The sequence below is a fragment of the Zonotrichia albicollis genome, chromosome 23 (assembly GCF_047830755.1).
Source record: "Zonotrichia albicollis isolate bZonAlb1 chromosome 23, bZonAlb1.hap1, whole genome shotgun sequence".
NCBI classification, from domain to species: domain Eukaryota; kingdom Metazoa; phylum Chordata; class Aves; order Passeriformes; family Passerellidae; genus Zonotrichia; species Zonotrichia albicollis.
This window is the reverse complement of record NC_133841.1, coordinates 1193005-1211610: the sequence shown is the minus strand read 5'-3', so window position 1 is coordinate 1211610 and position 18606 is coordinate 1193005. Positions and strand designations below refer to the sequence as shown.

At 67.3% G+C, this 18606-nt stretch overlaps 2 protein-coding genes across 3 annotated transcripts; both read left to right on the top strand.

Moving 5' to 3' along the window:
* The first annotated feature begins 895 nt into the window (after positions 1-895).
* PPP1R9B (protein phosphatase 1 regulatory subunit 9B) lies at positions 896-11064 on the top strand. Its single transcript, XM_074557857.1, has 10 exons — positions 896-2583; positions 4999-5131; positions 5211-5331; positions 5413-5517; positions 5984-6119; positions 6209-6361; positions 6453-6506; positions 7106-7335; positions 8265-8361; positions 9801-11064. Exons 1-10 carry the CDS (start codon positions 1312-1314, stop codon positions 9852-9854), a joined length of 2355 nt encoding a protein of 784 aa, XP_074413958.1. The 5' UTR covers positions 896-1311; the 3' UTR covers positions 9855-11064.
* A 715-nt stretch (positions 11065-11779) lies between these two features.
* SAMD14 (sterile alpha motif domain containing 14) lies at positions 11780-18415 on the top strand. Of its 2 annotated transcripts, none has more exons than XM_074557859.1 (10): positions 11780-11948; positions 12679-12730; positions 13607-13764; positions 14347-14605; positions 14676-14763; positions 15350-15424; positions 15509-15659; positions 16248-16355; positions 16438-16593; positions 17970-18415. In XM_074557859.1, the coding sequence occupies exons 2-10, from the start codon at positions 12691-12693 to the stop codon at positions 18126-18128; spliced, it is 1194 nt and encodes a 397-aa protein (XP_074413960.1). In that variant the 5' UTR covers positions 11780-11948; positions 12679-12690; the 3' UTR covers positions 18129-18415. The 2 variants fall into 2 exon arrangements, with proteins under 2 accessions (XP_074413960.1, XP_074413961.1); XM_074557860.1 differs by having other exon boundaries at positions 11781-11948; positions 13628-13764.
* The last annotated feature ends 191 nt before the right edge of the window (positions 18416-18606 follow it).

The window sequence follows — 18606 nt, the reverse complement described above, 5'->3', positions numbered from 1 at the left end:
GACACCTGGGGACAGCTGAGATCCCCCCCGGTATGGCCACCAGCGAGACGGGAGCACGCGTGTGCGCTGCGTGGGGACGGTGACACGAGAGTTGCGACAGGGAGGGGTGACAGTGACAGGGACCTGGGGGGGGGTCTGCCCCCTCGCCCTCAGGAACGCAGTGGGAAGAGAAAAAACGTAAATAATCTCCCCAAAATATTCCCCGGCTGTGCAGAAACGGCGGGCAGCACTGTCCCCACCGGTCAGGGCCCTTGTCACAGTGTCCCCTCCTGCCACCACTGCCAGGGGGTGCGCTGCACCCCCCGAGGGGTTCGGGGGGACATCGGGGTCCTGTGGGGACACTGGGGGGGCTTAGGGCGTGGGGGGACCCCGGTGAGGGGGAGCAGGGGACAAGTGGGTGTGACAGGGGACACAGGGACGGGAGTGGGGACACGGGGACAGAGCCGGAAGGGACACAGGGACAGGATGGGGGACGGGGGTACAAACTGGGGGGGGACACGGGGATAACGGGGGGGGTGTGGGTACAAATTTGGGGGGGATAAGGGGACAGGATGGGGGGTGATGTGGGGACACAGGGACAGATCCGGGGGGTGGCTACCAATCTGGGGGGTGCAGGGACGAGACCGAGGGGACACGGGGACAGAGCTGCGGGAGAGAGATGGGGACAGAACTGAGGAGGGAGAGGGGGGACACAAGGGGACAGAGCTGGGGAGGGGGACACAGGGACGGAACCAGAGGGGGACACGCGGGGACGGAACCAGAGGGGGACACGCGGGGACAGACGCGGGTGGGGACACGCGGGGACAGAGCCGGGGGGTGGCAGCACGGCAGATGCGGCGGGGGGGCCCCAGGCTGCACAGCGCGGTGCCGGGGGGGCCCCGCCGCAGGGAGGGGACCCCGGGGCGGGCGCGGGGAGCGCAGCGCAGCGTCCCCATGGCCGGGCTGCGGCGGCGGCGGCGGCGCTGAGGCCGAAGCGCGGCTGAGGAAGAGGAAGAGCGAGCGCTGCTCAGACCCAGAGGGCTCTGCGGGCAGCGGGGCGGGCAGAGCGCGGCGGCGGCGGCGGCGGCGGCTCCATCACCGGCGCGCAGAAAGGGGAAGAGGAGGAGGAGGAGGAGCGGCGAGGAAGGAAGGAAGGCAGGCAGGCAGGAAGAAGCGGAGGGGCCCGCGGGATGGCCATGGCCTGACCGGGCCGGGGCAGCGCTGCCCCCCGGCACAGCCCCCCGGCACAGCCCCCCGCCCATGGCGCGGTAGCGGGCGCGGGGCCCGGGGGCAGCGGCGGCGGTGGCGGCGAGCGATGCGGGCGCCGGGACCATGCTGAGGACCGAGGCCGGCGGGGCCGGGGGGGCCCCCTCGGCCGGGGGCGCGGCGGGGGCCGGGGGGCTGCGCAGCGCGTCCCCGCACCGGAACGCCTACGAGGCCAGCATCCAGGCCCTGGCGCCCACAAAGGAGGCCGACGGCGAGGACGGCAAGAAGAGCCGCGGGAAGAAGTATGGCTCCAACGTGCATCGGATCAAGAACATGTTCCTGCAGATGGGGACGGCGCCCGGCCCCGAGGGCGCCTGCGACCTGGCCAAGGCCAAGGAGAAGCCGGTGCGGCTCTCCCTGCCCCGAGCCGGCAGCCTGGGCGATGGCGTGGACCAGGGCAGCCTCCTCAAGCTGGGCACCAGCGTCTCGGAGCGCGTCAGCCGCTTCGACTCCAAGCCCGACAAACCCTTCTCGAAGCTGCAGGAGACCCGCAAGATCTTCGAGAGGAGCCCGCAGGAGAAGGCCACCAGCACCAAGCTGCTGCTGCGCAAGGAGCGCGCCGGCTTCCAGGACCGCAAGCTGGACGTGGTGGTGAGGTTCAACGGCAGCACCGAGTCCCTGGACAAGCTGGACGCCGACGCTGTGTCGCCCACCGTGAGCCAGCTCAGCGCCGTCTTCGAGAAGGCCGACCTGAGGAACAACCTGCACAAGGCGCAGGGCCGGGCGGCCGCGCCGCTGGGCGCCAAGGCGGTGGCCAAGCGGCCCAGGGTGTTCACGCCCGGCACGCGGGGCGATGGCACCGGCGATGGCAATGCCACCCCAGCCCGCGCCCGGCCGCCCGAGGAGGAGAAGGCAGCGGCGAAGAGCGGGCGGCCGGCGGAGAAGGAGGCGACGGCGCCAAGGGTGCAGGAGGTGTGCAAGATCAAGCCCGTGGAGGTGGAGGAGAGCGGAGAGGGCGAGGAGGAGGAGGAGGAGGCAGCGGCGGGTGAAGCGGTGCCCGCGGCCCAGCCGGCCAAAGGGGATGAAGGCCCAGCAGCCCCACGGCCGGACGGGGGCTCGGGGGTGACCGCGGGCGAGGAGGGCATCAAGGGCGAGCGGGCGGAGGAGGGCGATGGCTCCGAGGAGGCCAAGAAGGAGGACTTCTCCGAGGCCGACCTGGTGGACATAAGTGCCTACAGCGGGCTCGGGGAGGACTCGGGGGGCAGCGGGCTGGAGGAGGAGGACGAGGCCGAAGGGCTGTACGAGCCCGAGTCGGGCTGCGTGGAGATCCCGGGGCTGTCCGAGGAAGAGGAGCCCGTGCCCAACCGCAAGATCCAGTTCAGCACGGCCCCCATCCAGGTGAGCCTGCCTGGGCATTGGGGTGGCTGAACAGGGACGGAGGGCAGCCAGGGTGATGGGTACCAAGGTGAGGGGTACACCAGGGTGAGGGGTACACCAGGATGAGGGGTACCAGGGTGATGGATACCCCAGGGTGAGGGGTACCTCAGGATGAGGGGTACACCAGGGTGAGGGGTACCCCAGGGTGATGGGGCAGCCCAGCCTGGGCTTTGTGACCCCCACACAATCACCCCTTTAGCAGTGATAGAAAAAGGGGCTGGGGGTCTGTGTCTCCATGCCCTGTGCCCCCCATGGGACAGGGCTTCCTGTCCCTGTCCCTGTCCCTGTCCCTGTCCCTGTCCCTGTCCCTGTCCCTGCGCTGGGGGAAGCAGAGCCTGGGCCTGGTTAATTAGCTGGTTAATGAAGGGCCATGCCTGCACCCCCCAGGCCCGGTGTGACAGGGACAGGTGGCACTGGGACCCAGCACAGCACCCAGTGCCACCCCTGTGTCGTGCCCAGGCCAGGCCCAAACCTCTCCATATTTTGGGTGGGGATGCCCGAAATGCCCCAGAATGGGGCTGGGGCATCCCTGGGGGCTCCTCCCTGCCCGGGGGTCCCTGGGGACACGGTGACAATGGCGGGGGAAGGGGATGTGCTCGGTGCCCAGGACGGTTTGGGGAAGTGGAGGCAGAGGAGGAAGGGGAGGAAGGCAGGAAGGGAGGCAGAGGAGGAAGGGGAGGAAGGGAGGAAGGGGAAGTGCTCGGCAGCGTGGCCGGGTGGGCGGCATCACCCCCTCCCTGCGGGGATCCTGCGGGGCTGGGGGTCCCCAGCCGGGATAGAGGGGGGGATAACGGGGCCGTGCAGCTCTTTGGGGGTGTCCCCTCCCTCCCGCCCGGGTCCCCCCGGCCGCAGCAGCAGCAGCAGCGGGTGCTTTGTGCCCGAGCCGGGTTATTTTTAGAGGCCGGCCTATATTCTGGCTCTGAGTCAGAGCGGGTGGGTGGCCCCACCTGGGACGGGGACAGGGGACAGACACTGCCATGGCCCGGCTGGGGACAGCGGTGGCCGTGACACGGGGGGCTGCAGCAGGAGGGTGGCCCTGGTCCCGTGGGATGTGCCAGCCCAGCCCTGGGAAGGTGCCCTGGCTGGGGATGGGGATTTTGGGATGCTTTGCTCACCCCATAAATGGGGTTTTTGGGATGCTCTACTCATCCCATGGATGGGGTTTTTGGCATAGAGGAGATTTTGAGGTGCTCTACTCACCCCACAGATAGGGGTTTTTGGGGCTCTCTGCTCACCCCATGGATGGGGTTTTTGGAATGCTCTACTCATCCCATGGATGGGGTTTTGGGATGCTCTGCTCACCCCATGGATGGGGATTTTGGGGTGCTCTGCTCACCCCATGGATGAGGTTTTTGGGGTGCTCTGCTCACTCCACAGATAGGTGTTTTTGGGGTTCTCTGCTCACCCCATGGATGGGGTTTTTGGGGTTCTCTGCTCACCCCACAGATGGAGGTTTTGGGGTGCTTTTCTCACCCCATGGATGGGGATTTTGGGGTGCTCTGCTCACCCCATGGATGGAGGTTTTGGGGTGCTTTTCTCACCCCATGGATGGGGTTTTTGGGGTGCTCTGCTCACCCCATTGATGAGGATTTTGGGATGGAGGAGGTTTTGGGATGCTCTGCTCACCCCAAAGCCTCTCACCTGAGGGGAGGAACCCATAGGGGTGAGTGGGGTGGACACCCAGATTTTAGAGCACCCCAAACTCCTGCCTGGGTGATGCTGAGCCCCCCAAACCCACTGTGGGGGTGGGGGGGAAGGTGGGTGACATTGGGGACCCCCACCCAGCCCAGCACTGGGGGCACATTGCAGCCCCTTCCCCACTGCAGACCCCCCCCCAATCCCAAATCCCCCAGGACCCAGGGACAAGATGGGGGGCACAGCATGAGACCCCCCTAGGGTTTTCCTGTGACAGGGGGACATCGTTCTGTCCCCTGCCCTGCTCCTCCCTGTCACCCCTGGGTGCCACACGGTGGCTCCTGCCCATCCGTGGGTGTCACCAGCCTTTGTCCCCTGACACTGGGCCCTAATTCCCTTTGTGGCCAGGCTTTATCCCGTGCTGTGTGATCCCTAATCCCCTCCCTGGCGGCACCGAGGGGCTGGGGCCCCTCCAGGGACATCTGCCAGGCCTGGCCAGCCCCTCCCCACCGCCCCCAGGGAGCAGGGCATGGCTCCAGCCTGGGTGCCCATCCCAGCTTGGCCAGGGAGGCTTTGGGGTGTCCTGGCACCGTCCCCTGTCCCCGAGCCACCCTCACTCACCCCTTTGTCCTTCCCATCTCCCCCCTGTCACCATTTGGGGCTCTCCAAGGGCTCAGTTCCATCCTGGGGGGCTCCTGTGGGGTTTTCCCCCCTTGGCTGAGCCCTCCCTGGTGCCCCCAGGTGTTCAGCACTTACTCCAACGAGGATTACGACCGCCGCAATGAGGACGTGGATCCCATGGCGGCCTCGGCCGAGTACGAGCTGGAGAAGAGGGTGGAGAGGCTCGACCTGTTCCCCGTGGAGTTGGAGAAAGGTGGGTGCCACCCCCAGGGCCGTGCCCAGGGCAGGCCAGAGGTGCCAGCCCGGCAGGACACGGCTCTGTGTGCCCGCAGACTCGGAGGGGCTTGGCATCAGCATCATCGGGATGGGCGCGGGGGCCGACATGGGCCTGGAGAAGTTGGGAATCTTCGTCAAGACGGTGACGGAAGGAGGAGCAGCACACCGGGATGGCAGGTACGGCTGGGGGCAGCGGGGCAGGGCTGCCAGGGCTGCCCCAGGGCTGGGCAGGGGCTGTGAGGGTGTCCTTGTCCCCAGGATCCAGGTGAACGACCTGATCGTGGAGGTGGATGGCACCAGCCTGGTGGGCGTCACGCAGAGCTTCGCTGCCTCCGTGCTCAGGAACACCAAGGGCAGGGTCAGGTATGAGCTGGGATTTGGGGGGTGGGCAGCCCTGAGAGTCCCCCCAGGCTGTGCTGAACCCCTGGGATCCCTGCCCCACAGCCTGGCCCCACAGTCTGTCCCCATCTGCCCCCAGAGTGCCACCTTGGTGTTCTCCAAAGTGCTCCCGACTCATCCTCACCCCCTGAACCTGCCACTCCTGGGAGAGCTGCAGGGCTGTCCCCTGGCTGTGCCACCCCTGGAATCCTGGGGATTCCTGCCCCACAGCCTGTCCCCACAGTCTGTCCCCATCTGCCCCCAGAGTGCCACCTTGGTGTTCTCCAAAGTGCTCCCAACTCATCCTCACTCCCTGAACTCACTGCTCCTGGGAGAGCTGTAGGGGTATCCCCTGCAAAGGGCATCAAAGGTGCCCCCTGGGTGTTCCCCCTGACCCATGGTGCCCCTGGGTGCCCCCTGGGTGTCCCCCCTGACCCGTGGTGCCCCTCAGGTTCCTGATCGGGCGGGAGAAGCCAGGGGAGCAGAGCGAGGTGGCGCAGCTGATCCAGCAGACGCTGGAGCAGGAGCGGTGGCAGCGCGAGATGATGGAGCAGCGCTACACGCAGTACACCGAGGATGACGAGGAGGTGAGGGAGGGCACAGCGCTGCCCTGCAGGGCTGGGGGTGGCACGGTGGGCACCCAGAGGTGCCAACCCCGCCCCTGTGCCCCCCACAGACCGGGGAGTACGCCACAGACGAGGAGGAGGAGATGAGCCCCATGTTCCCCAGCGGGGAGATGGCCATCGAGGTGTTTGAGCTGGCCGAGAACGAGGACGCGCTGTCCCCCGTGGAGATGGACCCCGAGAAGCTGGTGCACAAGTTCAAGGAGGTGAGGAGGGGCTGGAGAGGGCAGGGGGTGCCCGCCCGGGGGGCTGTGCCCACTCTGTGCCCACCCCGTGCCCACCCTGGCTCTCCCACAGCTCCAGATCAAACACGCCGTGACCGAGGCTGAGATCCAGCAGCTCAAGAGGAAGGTGAGGAGGGGTCCTGGCTGCCCATGGGTGGGGGGACATCCTGACAGCTGCCCTGGCACCCTGGATGTCCTTCTGCACCTGCCCTGCATGGGCCATGCCATGTCCTGCCTGTCACCTGGCTGTGCCATGTCCTACCATGCTGTGCCATGTCCCATCCCCATGGCTCCCATGGCTGTGCCGTGTGCCATCACCTGGCTGTGCCATGTCCCACCCTGTCTCCTGGCTGTGCCATGTCCCATCCCCTGGCTGTGCCACATCCTGCCTGTCACCTGGCTGTGCCATGTCATGCTGCACTGCGCCATGTCCCATCCCCTGGCTGTGCCATCTCCTGCCTGTCACCTGGCTGTGCATTGTCCTGCCTGTCACCTGGCTGTGCCATGTCATGCCACACTGCACCAATCCCATCCCTTGGCTGTGCCACGTCCTATCCCTTGGCTGTGCCATGTGCCACCCTGTCCCCTGGCTGTGCCATGTCCCATCCCTGTCTGTGCCATGTCCTGCTTGTCCCCTGGCAGTGCCATGCCCCATCCCTGTCTGTGCCACGTCCCACTGTGCTCCCTGGCTGTGCCACACGCCGTGGTGACCCCCGCTGTCCCCAGCTGCAGTGCCTGGAGCAGGAGAAGGCACGCTGGAGGGCCGAGAAGGCCCAGCTGGAGCAGAGCGTGGAGGAGAACAAGGAGCGCATGGAGAAGCTGGAGGGTTACTGGATGGAGGCCCAGAACCTGTGCCAGGCCGTGGACGAGCACCTCAAGGAGACCCAGGCCCAGTACCAGACCCTGGAGCGCAAGTACAGCAAGGCCAAGCGGCTCATCAAGGAGTACCAGCAGAAGTGAGGGCAGCTCCTGGCGTCCCCTCGGGAAGGGACCTGTCCCCAGGGTGTCCCATCCCTCCCGGGCACCCCTGTCCCTGGGCACAGACCATGACACTGGGCTGAGCCATCCCCTGGCCATGGGTTCATCCCTGGGCTGTGGATCCTGGATCCATCCCTTGGCCATGGGTCCATCCCTTGGCCATGGGTCCATCCCTGGGCTGTGGATCCTGGATCCATCCCTTGGCCATGGATCCATCCCTGGCCATGGATCCATCCCTTGGCCATGGGTCCATCCCTGGGCTGTGGATCCTGGATCCATCCCTGGCCATGGGTCCATCCCTGGCCATGAGTCCATCCCTTGGCCATGGGTCCATCCCTGGCCATAGGTCCATCCCTTGGCCATGGGTCCATCCCGTGGACACCAGACCCTCCCCAGGCAGCCTCTGTCCCTGTGCCCTTGGTGTGGAGCCCTCGAGGGGCTCTGACCCCTCTGTGGCACCCCCTGTCCCTGGGCACAGACCGTCCTTTGGGCAGGGACACCTCCCTGAGGTGCCAAACCCTCCTTGGCACCCTCTGTCCTTCCTTCTGGACCTTCCCTGCGCTCACCCTGGGGAACCAACTCCTTCCCCTTGACTCAGACGCATCCCTGGGATGCCCAGTCCTTCTGGGCACCCTTTGTCCATTGGCAGGGGCCTTCCCCTTGGCACGGATCCATCTTGGGAGTACCCTGGGACAGAGGATGAGCTTTGAGCTCCCTTCCAAGCCCAACCTTTCCAGGATCCCATGATCCATTGGGCACCAGCTCCTTCCTGAGCATCCCTGGGCATGGCCCATCCTCTGGGGGATCCCCAGGCACCCCAACCCGCCCAGCAGGGTCCTGCCCTGCCACCCAAACCCTGGGATGTGCCCTGGCTGGGGACGGGCACCCACAGTGCCAATCCCCACAGGGAGATCGAGTTCCTGAAGAAGGAGACGGCGCAGCGGCGGGTGCTGGAGGAGTCGGAGCTGGCGCACAAGGAGGAAATGGAGAAGCTGCAGGAGAAGGTGGGCACGGGGCGCCGGGACGCGGGATGTCCCTGACCCCCTGCCCAGCCCCGTGCCAGCGATGGATCCCGGGATCCGCTCGGGATCGGCCGCCAGACCCCAACGGGCGGCGCCGGAGCTCTGGACTGAGCCACGGATCCCACACCGGACCGTGGGGGATCTGCTCCCGCCGGACCCTGCTGCTGCCGCTGGATTGCTCGGGATCTGCTGGGGATCTGCTTGGGATCTGCTGGGGATCTGCTTGGGATCTGCTTGGGTGTCCTGAGCCTCCTCCTGGGCCTGGATCCCGCTCTGGATCGCAGCGGATCTGCCCGGGCTCCAGCTCTGGGGCCTGACATGCCCTGAGGGGCGAGAGGGATCTCCCCAGCAGTGGATCCCGGCTCTGCAGGGTCCTGGTGACCAGAACCGAGCCTGGAGGATCCACAGGGTGCCGGCGATGGGCACCAAGCGTGGGAGGTCCCGGTGATCGGCACTGAGCATGGGGGATCTCAAGGGATCCCGGTGACCAGAACTGAGCATGGGGGATCCCAAAGGATCCCGGTGACCAGAACTGAGCGTGGGGGATCCCAAGGGATCCCGGTGACCAGAGCCAAGCCTGGAGGATCTGTGGGGTCCCGGTGACCAGAACCGAGCATGGGGGATCCCAAGGGATCCCGGTGACCGGAACCAAGCCCAGGGGATCCAGGAGATCCCAGTGACCGGCACCGAGTGTGGGGGATCTGTGGGATCCCGGTGACCAGTGCTGAGCGCGGGGCCCGGCGCTCCCGTTGGGATCCCATGCTGGTCATGCTGGATCCCCCACGGGTCCTGTGGGGCAAAGCAGATCCCAAAGGATCCCAAAGGATCCTGCCGGGGGAGTCACCGGGGAGGGGCCGGCCCTGCCCGGCCGGGGGGCACCAGGGCACAGCGGGGAGGTCCCCAACACCCAGCAGAGCCCCCCGCCCTCCACTCAGCCACCTCCATCACCCCCCAAAATGTCCCCTGGCATCCCACAGAGACTCACCCAGCACCTGCCTGCAGCCCCCTGCCCATCCCAGCCCATCCCTGTGCCCCCCGTGTGTCCCTCAGTCACCCCCATGTGTCCCACAGTCACCCCCATGTGTCCCCAGTGTGTCCCCTAGTCACCTCTGTGTGTCCCCCGGTCACCTCTGTGTGCCCCCCAGTCACTTCCGTGTGTCCCCAGTGTGTCCCCCAGTCACCCCCATGTGTCCCCCAGCCCCTGTGTCCCCAGTCTGCCCCCCACGTGTCCCTCATTCCCCCCTGTCCCCACCTCCCATCTCTGTGCCCCATCCCTGTCCCCCCGGTGCCACCCCCCATGTCCTGCCCCCCTTGTCCCCATGGCTGTGTCCCCCTCCCGCGTGTCCCCGTGTCCCCCCCAGCCCGGTGTGTGTGTCCCCCGGCCCCCCCCGCTGAGACCTGTCCCCTTTGCTGTTTTTCAGATCTCCGAACTGGAGGCCAAGCTGCAGACTTTGAAAAATTCCAACCCGACCTAAACCACCCTCAAAAACCGCAGCGATCCTGGGGGGGGGGCCCCCTCACATCCCCCCCCACCCCCGGCCCTGCCCCCCCGCCCCATCCCAGCCCTTCCCCGGGGGGAGGGGGGGGGTGAGACCCCGCCAAGGCCTCCTGGTGCCCCCCACCCCCCTCGGGGGCACGGACGGGGGGTCCGCGGGGGGGGGGACACCCCGCGTTCGTGTCTGTGTCCAGTGTGAGTCTCGTGGTGACGTGATGGACCCGCGGGGGGGGCGCGGCCCCCCCCAGGCCTCCCCCTCCCCTCGACGTGACCCCCCCGCCCCCGGACACAGCTGGCACACCTGGGGGGGGCACACAGGACAATGCCCCCCCCCCAAATACCCAAATAATGTGAGCCATGCTGGGGGGGACGCTGGGAGCCCCCCCAGACCCAGCTCCTCCTCTTGGGACTCACCGGAGCACGGCCGGGGGGGGTCTTTGCTCCGCCCCCCCCCCCCTCACCACGGACTCACCCCCAGCCCCACATCGAGGTGACCCCGGGACCATCGCCATGGGGGGGGACCCCGAGTGTCCCCCCCGACCCCTCAGTGCCACCATCGCCGGGCAGGGGGGACCCCCGAGCCTTTGCCAAGCCCCCAGAGGGGATGGGGGGCACCAGCCCCACTGCCCCCCCCGGGAATGGGGGGCTGCCTGGCGCCCCTCTATGGGGACACCCCCAGCCCCACCAACGCCCCCCCCCCAGCCCGGGGCTTTCGCCTTCCCCGGGCGGGGGGGACACACGGGGGGGGGGGTCCCCTCTGGGGTGGGGGCGATGCTCCCCCCCCTCACCTGTAAATAACCCCCCCCCCCCAAAATCACGGCATTTCTCTGGGGCCAGGACACCCCCCAAGCTCCGGCCGCCCCCAGCCCGGCCGGGGGGGTCCCGCCCTTTGATTTTCGTTTCTATTTTGCCCCCCCCGCCCCCGAGTCTCCGACAGTAACTGGATGTGGGGGCAACTGGGAGCCAGAGCTGGTTATACTGGGAAGGGGAGGCGGGGGGGGCGCGTGGGGAGGGGGCGGGGGGGGCGGGGCCGGGGGGTCCGACTGGATTGGAGCCACTTCGGGGAGGGGGGAGGGGGCTATTTAATGGGGGGGGGGGTCCGGGGAGCGCGAGCCCCGGGGGGGGCCGGGGTTATTTAATCTCACACGTGTACCTGTGGGTGTATATACTATATATAATGTACCTATGTAGCACCGCTCCCGCTCTCCGCGCCCGGCGCCGCCCCCGCCCCATAAACGAGACCCCCGCCCCACAAATACGGGCTCGGCCTCGCCCCCCGCCTCCTCCTGCCGGCGGATGGGCCTGGGGGGCATCGGGGAGGGTGGGGGGGATGTCGGGAATTATTTGGGGTGGTAGAAAGGGGTGGGGGGCACTGGGGAGGGTGAGAAGAATTGAGGGACTGGGAAGGATGGGGGGAACTGAGAGGGACTGGGAAGGACTGGGAGTGATTTGGGGTGGTGGGAAGAAGTGGGGGGCATGGGGAATGGGCAGGATGGGGGACACTGGGAGGGACTGGGGGGCACTGGGAGAGATGGGCACGGCGCGGGAGGAGCCCCTGGGCCCGTGGGCACTGGGGGACACTCGGGGACACTGGGGACGATGGGGACGCTGGTGGCAGCGCTGTGGCCGTGCCCGTGTCCCGCCGGTCGCTGTCCCTTCAGCACCGTCGCACGTCCGTGCCTCGGTGCCCGGTGTGGCCGTGCCCTCTGTGCCCCCCGGCGCTGTCCGTTCAGCACCGGGCTCGTGTTCGCGGTCCCCCGGGTCCCGCTGTCCCCATCCCCAACGTCCCCATCCCCGGTGTCGGTTCAGCACCCCGGTGTGTTCGCTGTCCCTCGGGTCCCGGTGTCCCCCCCACGCCCATCCCCGGTGTCCGTTCAGCCCCGGGCTCGTTCCGGGCGGGGCAGACCCCGCCCCCGCCGCCCCCTCCGTTTCCGGGTTCCTGTGCCCCCCCCGCGGCCCCCGGCCCGGCGGGGCGGCTCGGCAGCGCCCTCCGCTCCCACCGGCCCCGACACCGGCCCCGAGCCCGGCCCGGCGGGAGGCGAGCGGGGCCGAGCAGGATGCCCGAGGAGCGCGGGTGAGTGGGGTGGGGGGGGTCGGGCAGGGCGTCACCCCGGACAGCGGCCCCGGTACGGCCCTGGTATAGTCACGGTACAGCCCCGGTATAGCCCCAGCCCCGGTACAGCCTCGGTACAGTCCCGATATAGTCCCGGTATAGATTCGGTAGAGCCCCGGTACAGCCTCGGTATAGTCACGGTACAGCCCCAGCCCCGGTACAGCCCCGGTATAGACTCGATAGAGCCCCGATACAGCCTCGGTATAGTCACGGTACAGCCCCAGCCCCGGTACAGCCCCAGCCCCGCTATAACCCCAGCCCCGGTACATCCCCGTTACGTTCCCGGTAGTTCCCGTCCCCCGGGACAGCCCCATCCCCTCGGTTCGATATTCCCGGTCCAGACTCATTCCCGGTCCGGCATTCTCGGTCCAGCCACACCCAGGGACACCATTCCCGGTCCAGCCTCCCCCACCCGCCGGTACCGGCCCCTCCCGGGGCTGGTCGCCCACCCCCCCCCCACCCGATGCCGAGGAGCCCCCTCCCCTCCCGAGACTCCCCGAGCACCGGGGGCGGGGGGGTTTAACCCCTTCCCGGCCGCTCTGCAGCGGGGATCCCCAGCTCCCGTCCCGTGGGAGGCACAGAGGGGCTGGTCCCTCCCCTGATGTCCCCTCTGTCCCCAGTCCTGTCCCTCCCCTGATGTCCCCTCTGTCCCCAGCCCTGTCCCTCCTCCTGATGTCCCCTCTGTCCCCAGCCCTGTCCCACCATGTCGGTCTCCAAGCTGCAGGACACGGATGAGGTTTTTGGTGAGTTCCTGTTCCGGGGGGGGCGTGGGGTGCAGAGCTCCCCTGGGGGTGCAGAGCCACCCGTGGGTCCCCACCCATCCTCAGTGTCCTCCTGTGTCAGGGTTTGGGGACAATGTGGGCTTGGGGACACGGGGGTGTGCGTGGGGAAGGGACATGGGGACACATCCAGGGCACACAGACATGGGGGTCAGGGGCACAGAGGTGTGCAGAGGGTGACAGGGACCTGGGGACACAGGGACCTCGGGTGGGGTTGGGGTGCAGGGCTCAGAGCAGGGTGGGGATATTGGGGGGATCCCGGTGGCATCTGGGCAAAGCGTGTCCCCTCTGGGTGACGGGGACAATCTGTCCTCAGGGTCACCCACTCCTCTGTCCCTGTGCTGGGCCATCTCTTTGAACATTTCTCTCTGTCCCCCTGTCCCCTGTCCCACCCCACCGGGGTACCCCATCCATGTCCCCAATGCTCCCCTCTCCTTGTGCCCACTCCTGTCTTCCTGGGACTGCCCACCTGCCCTTTGGCTCTCCTGCCCTGTCCCTGTCCCTCTGTCCCTCTGTCCCCCCTCTGCTGGGCTGGCCTTCCCTGTCTGTCCACCTGCCTCCAACGCTTCCCTGTCCCCTTCTCCCTGCTCATCCCTCCCTCTGTCTCCCATCTGTCTGTCTCTCCATCCGTCCATCCATCCCTCCATCCATCATTCATCCATCCCTCCATCCATCCTTCCTTCTATCCATCATCCATCCATCATCCATCCATCATCCATTTGTCCGTCCATCCATCCATGTCCATCCCTCCATTCACCCCCCCATTCCCGCTCTCTCCCACCTCCCGCTGTCTGTCCATGTGTCCGTCTGTCTCTGCCCCGGTGTCTCTGTCACGGGCAGATTTTACCGCTGTGGTTCCAGAGACGCCACGCTTGGACAGCAGCCTGCACAAGGCCCGCGCCCGGCTCCTGGCCCGCGGCCGCCGCCAGCGGCCCTCGCGCTCCCGCCTGCGCGACAGCGCCAGCTCCACCGAGGGCGACGAGGGGCCCGAGGCAGCGGTGAGACGGGACAGGGGCTGGGGGGCATAAGGACACTGGGGATGTGGGGTCACAGGGGCTGGGGGGCATGGGGACACTGGGGATGTGGGGTCACAGGGGCTGGGGACACCTGGGATGGACTCAGGGGACAGTGGGGCTGGAGGTCACAGGGATTGGGCACCTCAGGGATGGCCTTGGGGGACATCAAGGGCTGGGGGCTCACAGGGATTGAGGACACCTGGGATGGACTCAGGGGACAAGGAGCTGGGGGGCTCACAGGGATTGGGGACACATGGTCTGGGGGGGTCACAGGGGGTGGGGACACCAGGGACAGAGTCAGAGGACACCAGGTCTGGGGGGTCACAGGGATTGGGGGCCTCAGGGATGGACTTGAGGGACAGTGGGGCTGGGAGTGTCAGGGATTGGGGACACCAGGGCTCGGGGGCACAGGGATTGGGGACACCAGGGATCCCAGGGACAGGCCTGGGGGCACCATGGACACCAAGGATGGGTTGGAGGATGCTGTGTTTGGGGGCAGGGGAGGTGGCCAAGGGGACAACCCGGGAGGCTGCAGGGCTCTGACCCCTGCCCGTGCCCCCGCAGGGCACAGAGGGCGAGGGCAGCCCCCCGGCCCCTTCGCCCTTCTCCCGCACCGACGGCTTCTCCTTTGAGCCGGGGGTGGCACGGCCGGGCCTGGGGGATGCCCCGGCCCCCACGCCCCCCCTCAGCCGCTACCGGCCCCTCACCAACACCCCGTCCCAGGAGGGGCTCTCAGGGCCCCCCGCGCCCCAGTCTTGCCCCAGCTCCGACAGCTCCCCCGGCTTCACCCGCCGCCACCCCCGGCCCCGGCAGCACAGCGAAGGTGAGACCCCCCCAGACCCTGGGGACACCTTGGGGGGAAAGAGGGTGACAGCCCAGTGCCACCCCTGCAGATGACAGCCGGGACATGAGTCCCCCCTCGCCCGCCAGCCCGACCGTGGGGCTTGATAAGAAAACGAGGAGGAAATTCTTGGATTTGGGGTGAGAGCTCAGCCTGGGCAGCGGGGAGGGACATGGATGGATGGATGATGGATCCATGGATTAATGGATGGACGGATGGATGGATGGACGGATGGATGGATGGATGGATGGTTCCATGGATGGATGGATAGATGGATGGATGGATGATGGATGGATGACGGATGGATGGATGGATGGATGGATGGATGGATGGATGGATGATGGATGGACGGATGATGGATGGATGGATGGATGGATCCATGGATGGATGGATGCATGGATGATGGATGGATCCATGGATAGATGGATGGATGCATGGATGCATGGATGCATGGATGATGGGTGGATGGACGGATGGATGGATGGATGGATCCATGGATGAATGGATGGATGGATGGATGGATGGATGGATGGATGGATGGATGGATCCATGGATGGATGGATGGATGATGGATGGATGGATGGATGGATCCATGGATGGATGGATGCATGGATGGATGGATGACGGATGGATAGATGGTTCCATGGATGGATGGATGGATGGATGGATGGACAGACAGAGGGGGTCCTGGTGCCCCAGCCTTCAGGTCACCACCCCTGTCCCCAGGGTGACCCTGCGCCGGGCATCCTCTGGGAAGAGCCGCAAGGAGAAGAGCAGCAACCGCCTGTCCATGGGCAGCAGGTGAGGAACTGCCCGGGACAGGGGGACACCTAGGGACAGCCTGGGGACATCTGGGGACACCCCCTGACCCTGCTGTGTCCCCAGGGATGTGTCAGAGGGGCCTGGCCGCCCCTCAGGGTCCCCATTCCTGCCCTTCTCCTGGTTCTCGGACAGCGCCCGGGGCTCGCCCGGCCCCGCGTCCCCCGCGGGCTCCCCCCGGCATGAGGGGCTCAGCCCCCCCAAATCCGCCTCACAGGTGAGCCCTGACATGGGGACAGGCCTGGGGACCCCATGGGCTCTGAGAGAGGGGGTGACACCAGCTCTGGGGACAGGGCACAAAGCCCCATAGGGTCAGGGAGAGGACTCGAATCCCCACAGGGTCAGGGGGGCTTTGTGGGGGTGTCAGAGCCCTGTAGAGTCAGGACAGGAATTGGGGGTGTATAAAATCCTTTAGGGTCAGGGTGGCTTTACAGGAATCAACGCTCTGAGGGGGCTGGCAGCCAACTGGGGGCTCTGGGGTGGCTCTGGGTGTCACTGGGGGGCTCTGGGGTGGCTCAGGTGTCACTGGGTGTCACTGGGGTGGCTCTGGAGGTTGCTGGGGTGGCTCTGGGGGCAGTGGGGTGGCTCTGGGTGTCACTGGGGGCAGTGGGGTGGCTCTGGGTGTCACCAGGGTGGCTCAGGTGTCACTGGGGGTCACTGGGGTGGCTCTGGGGTGGCTCTGGGGGCAGTGGGGTGGCTCTGGGTGTCTCTGGGGTGGCTCAGGTGTCACTGGGGGTCACTGGGGTGGCTCTGGAGGTTGCTGGGATGGCTCTGGTGTCCCATCCCTGTCCCTCCCGCTGCCCAGGACTCGGAGCTGAGCGAGGACTCGCCCCCATCCAGCGCCAGCCCGCGCCTGCCGGGCCCCCCCAAGTGCTCGTACCCGTACCACACGCTGTCGCAGTCCTCGGACGAGGTGAGAGCGGCGCTGGGGGCGCGGGGCCGGGGCTGTGCCCACCCCGGTGCCCCGGGGACCCCCGGCTGACCCCCGTGCGCAGCTGCTGGAGGAGCCGGCGGGCGCGGCCGCGGGCTGGACGTGCGGCCAGGTGGGGCAGTGGCTGCAGAGCCTGGGCCTGGAGCGCTACGTGCGGGAATTCGCCGAGCGCGGCGTGGACGGGTCCCGCCTGCTGCTGCTCGATGGGGCCAAGCTCAAGGTGCGGGGCCGGGGGGGCTCCAGGGACCCCGAAAGATGCAGGGAGAAAGGCTCAGGGTGCTCCAGGGGAGGGGATTGTGTGGGGCAGGAAGGGCTGGGAGGGTTCGGGGTACCCCAGTTCCATGGGGCAGGAAGGGCTGGGAGGGTTCGGGGTTCCCCAATTCCATTGGGCAGGAAGGGCTGGGATGGGTTTGGGGTTCCCCAGTTCCATGGGGCAGGAAGAGCTGGGATGGGTTCGGGGTACCCCAATTCCAGGGGGCAGGAAGGGCTGGGATGGGTCGGGGTACCCCAATTCCATGGGGCAGGAAGGGCTGGGATGGGTTCGGGGTTCCCCATTTCCATTGGGCAGGAAGGGCTGGGATGGGTTTGGGGTTCCCCAATTCCATGGGGCAGGAAGGGCCGTGAGGATTCGGGGTTCTCCATTTCCATTGGGCAGGAAGGTCTGGGATAGGTTTGGGGTTCCCCATTTCCATTGGGCAGGAAGGGCTGGGATGGGTTTGGGGTGCCCCAATTCCATGGGGCAGGAAGGGCTGGGATGGGTTTGGGGTTCCCCATTTCCATTGGGCAGGAAGGGCTGGGATGGGTTTGGGGTTCCCCAGTTCCATGGGGCAGGAAGGGCTGGGATGAGTCGGGGTACCCCAATTCCAGGGGACAGGAAGGGCTGTGAGGATTCGGGGTACCCCAATTCCATGGGGCAGGAAGGGCTGGGAGGGTTTGGGGTTCCCCATTTCCATTGGGCAGGAAGGTCTGGGATGGGTTTGGGGTTCCCCATTTCCATGGGGCAGGAAGGGCTGGGATGGGTTCGGGGTACCCCAATTCCAGGGGGCAGGAAGGGCTGTGAGGATTCGGGGTACCCCATTTCCATGGGGCAGGAAGGGCTGGGATGGGTTTGGGGTACCCCATTTCCATGGGGCAGGAAGGGCTGGGAGGGTTCGGGGTACCCCAATTCCATGGGGCAGGAAGGGCTGGGAGGGTTTGGGGTTCCCCAGTTCCATGGGGCAGGAAGGGCTGGGATGAGTCGGGGTACCCCAATTCCATTGGGCAGGAAGGGCTGGGATGGGTTCGGGGTTCCCCATTTCCATGGGGCAGGAAGATCTGGGAGGGTTTAGGGTACCCCCAAAGTGGGTTCCCATGGGGCAGGAAGGTCTGGGATGGTTCGGGGCACCCCAAAGTGGGTTCCCATGGGTACCCAAACCCCATTGGCCGAGCTGGCCTCTCCATGGGTCGGGATGCCCGGGTACCCCAAGGGACGATCCCAAGGGAGGGACGGGCGGTTCTGGGGACCCCAAGGGAGGCACGGGCGTTGTGGGCACCCCAAGGAGCCGCTGCTGGGGAGGCTCCGTCCCGGGGTGCCCGTGCCAGCCCGCGGTGCCGCAGGCGCTGGGCGTGGGCAGCTCGCAGGACCGCGCGGTGCTCAAGCGGCGGCTGAAGGAGCTGAGCGCGGCGGCCGAGCGGGAGCGCAAGGCCCGGGACAAGGCGGACAAGCAGCGCGACAAGCACAAGAAAAAGGCGGAGCAGGAGCAGCGGCGCAGCTGAAAACCGGGGGGGTCCCGCAGCCCATCCCCACCCACAGCACACCCCGGGCACACACACGGGGCACGGCCAAGGGACACCGGCCCGGCCCCTTTCGGGATGCAGAGGGCACTGGGACACCCCCAGCCCGTCCTGCCACCCCCCCTGTCACCACCCCGAGGGGTCCCAGCCCCCTCCCCACCCGCACCCCTGGCACAGGAGGGGACAGGGCACAGCCCGACCCCCCCTCACACACGGGCACCCCCAAATGGGGGGCAGGGAGTGAACCCCGCCCCCCCCACAGCCCCCAACGTGGCCCCCCGAGGCCACCCCAGGAAATAAAAGGGTATCAAGGGCCAGTGCAAACTGGAGTGACCGGTGTCACCTGACTGAGGGCACAGAGCAGCTCCCCCTGTCCCCAAGTGCCCCCCTAGGATGGAAGGTTCAGCCCCCTCCCAAGGCTGGAGGGGGAAACTGAGGCACCAGGACCTCAAACACCACA

Excerpts from the sequence above, each read along its gene's own strand:
- PPP1R9B (XM_074557857.1), top strand. The coding sequence starts at position 1,312 with ATGCTGAGGACCGAGGCCGGCGGGGCCGGGGGGGCCCCCTCGGCCGGG. Across the intron at positions 2,584-4,998 it reads TCAGCACGGCCCCCATCCAG|GTGTTCAGCACTTACTCCAA; the intron begins GTGAGCCTGCCT and ends TGGTGCCCCCAG. Across the intron at positions 5,332-5,412 it reads GCAGCACACCGGGATGGCAG|GATCCAGGTGAACGACCTGA; the intron begins GTACGGCTGGGG and ends CCTTGTCCCCAG.
- SAMD14 (XM_074557859.1), top strand. The coding sequence starts at position 12,691 with ATGTCGGTCTCCAAGCTGCAGGACACGGATGAGGTTTTTG. Across the intron at positions 12,731-13,606 it reads GGACACGGATGAGGTTTTTG|ATTTTACCGCTGTGGTTCCA; the intron begins GTGAGTTCCTGT and ends TGTCACGGGCAG. Across the intron at positions 14,606-14,675 it reads GCCCCGGCAGCACAGCGAAG|ATGACAGCCGGGACATGAGT; the intron begins GTGAGACCCCCC and ends CCACCCCTGCAG.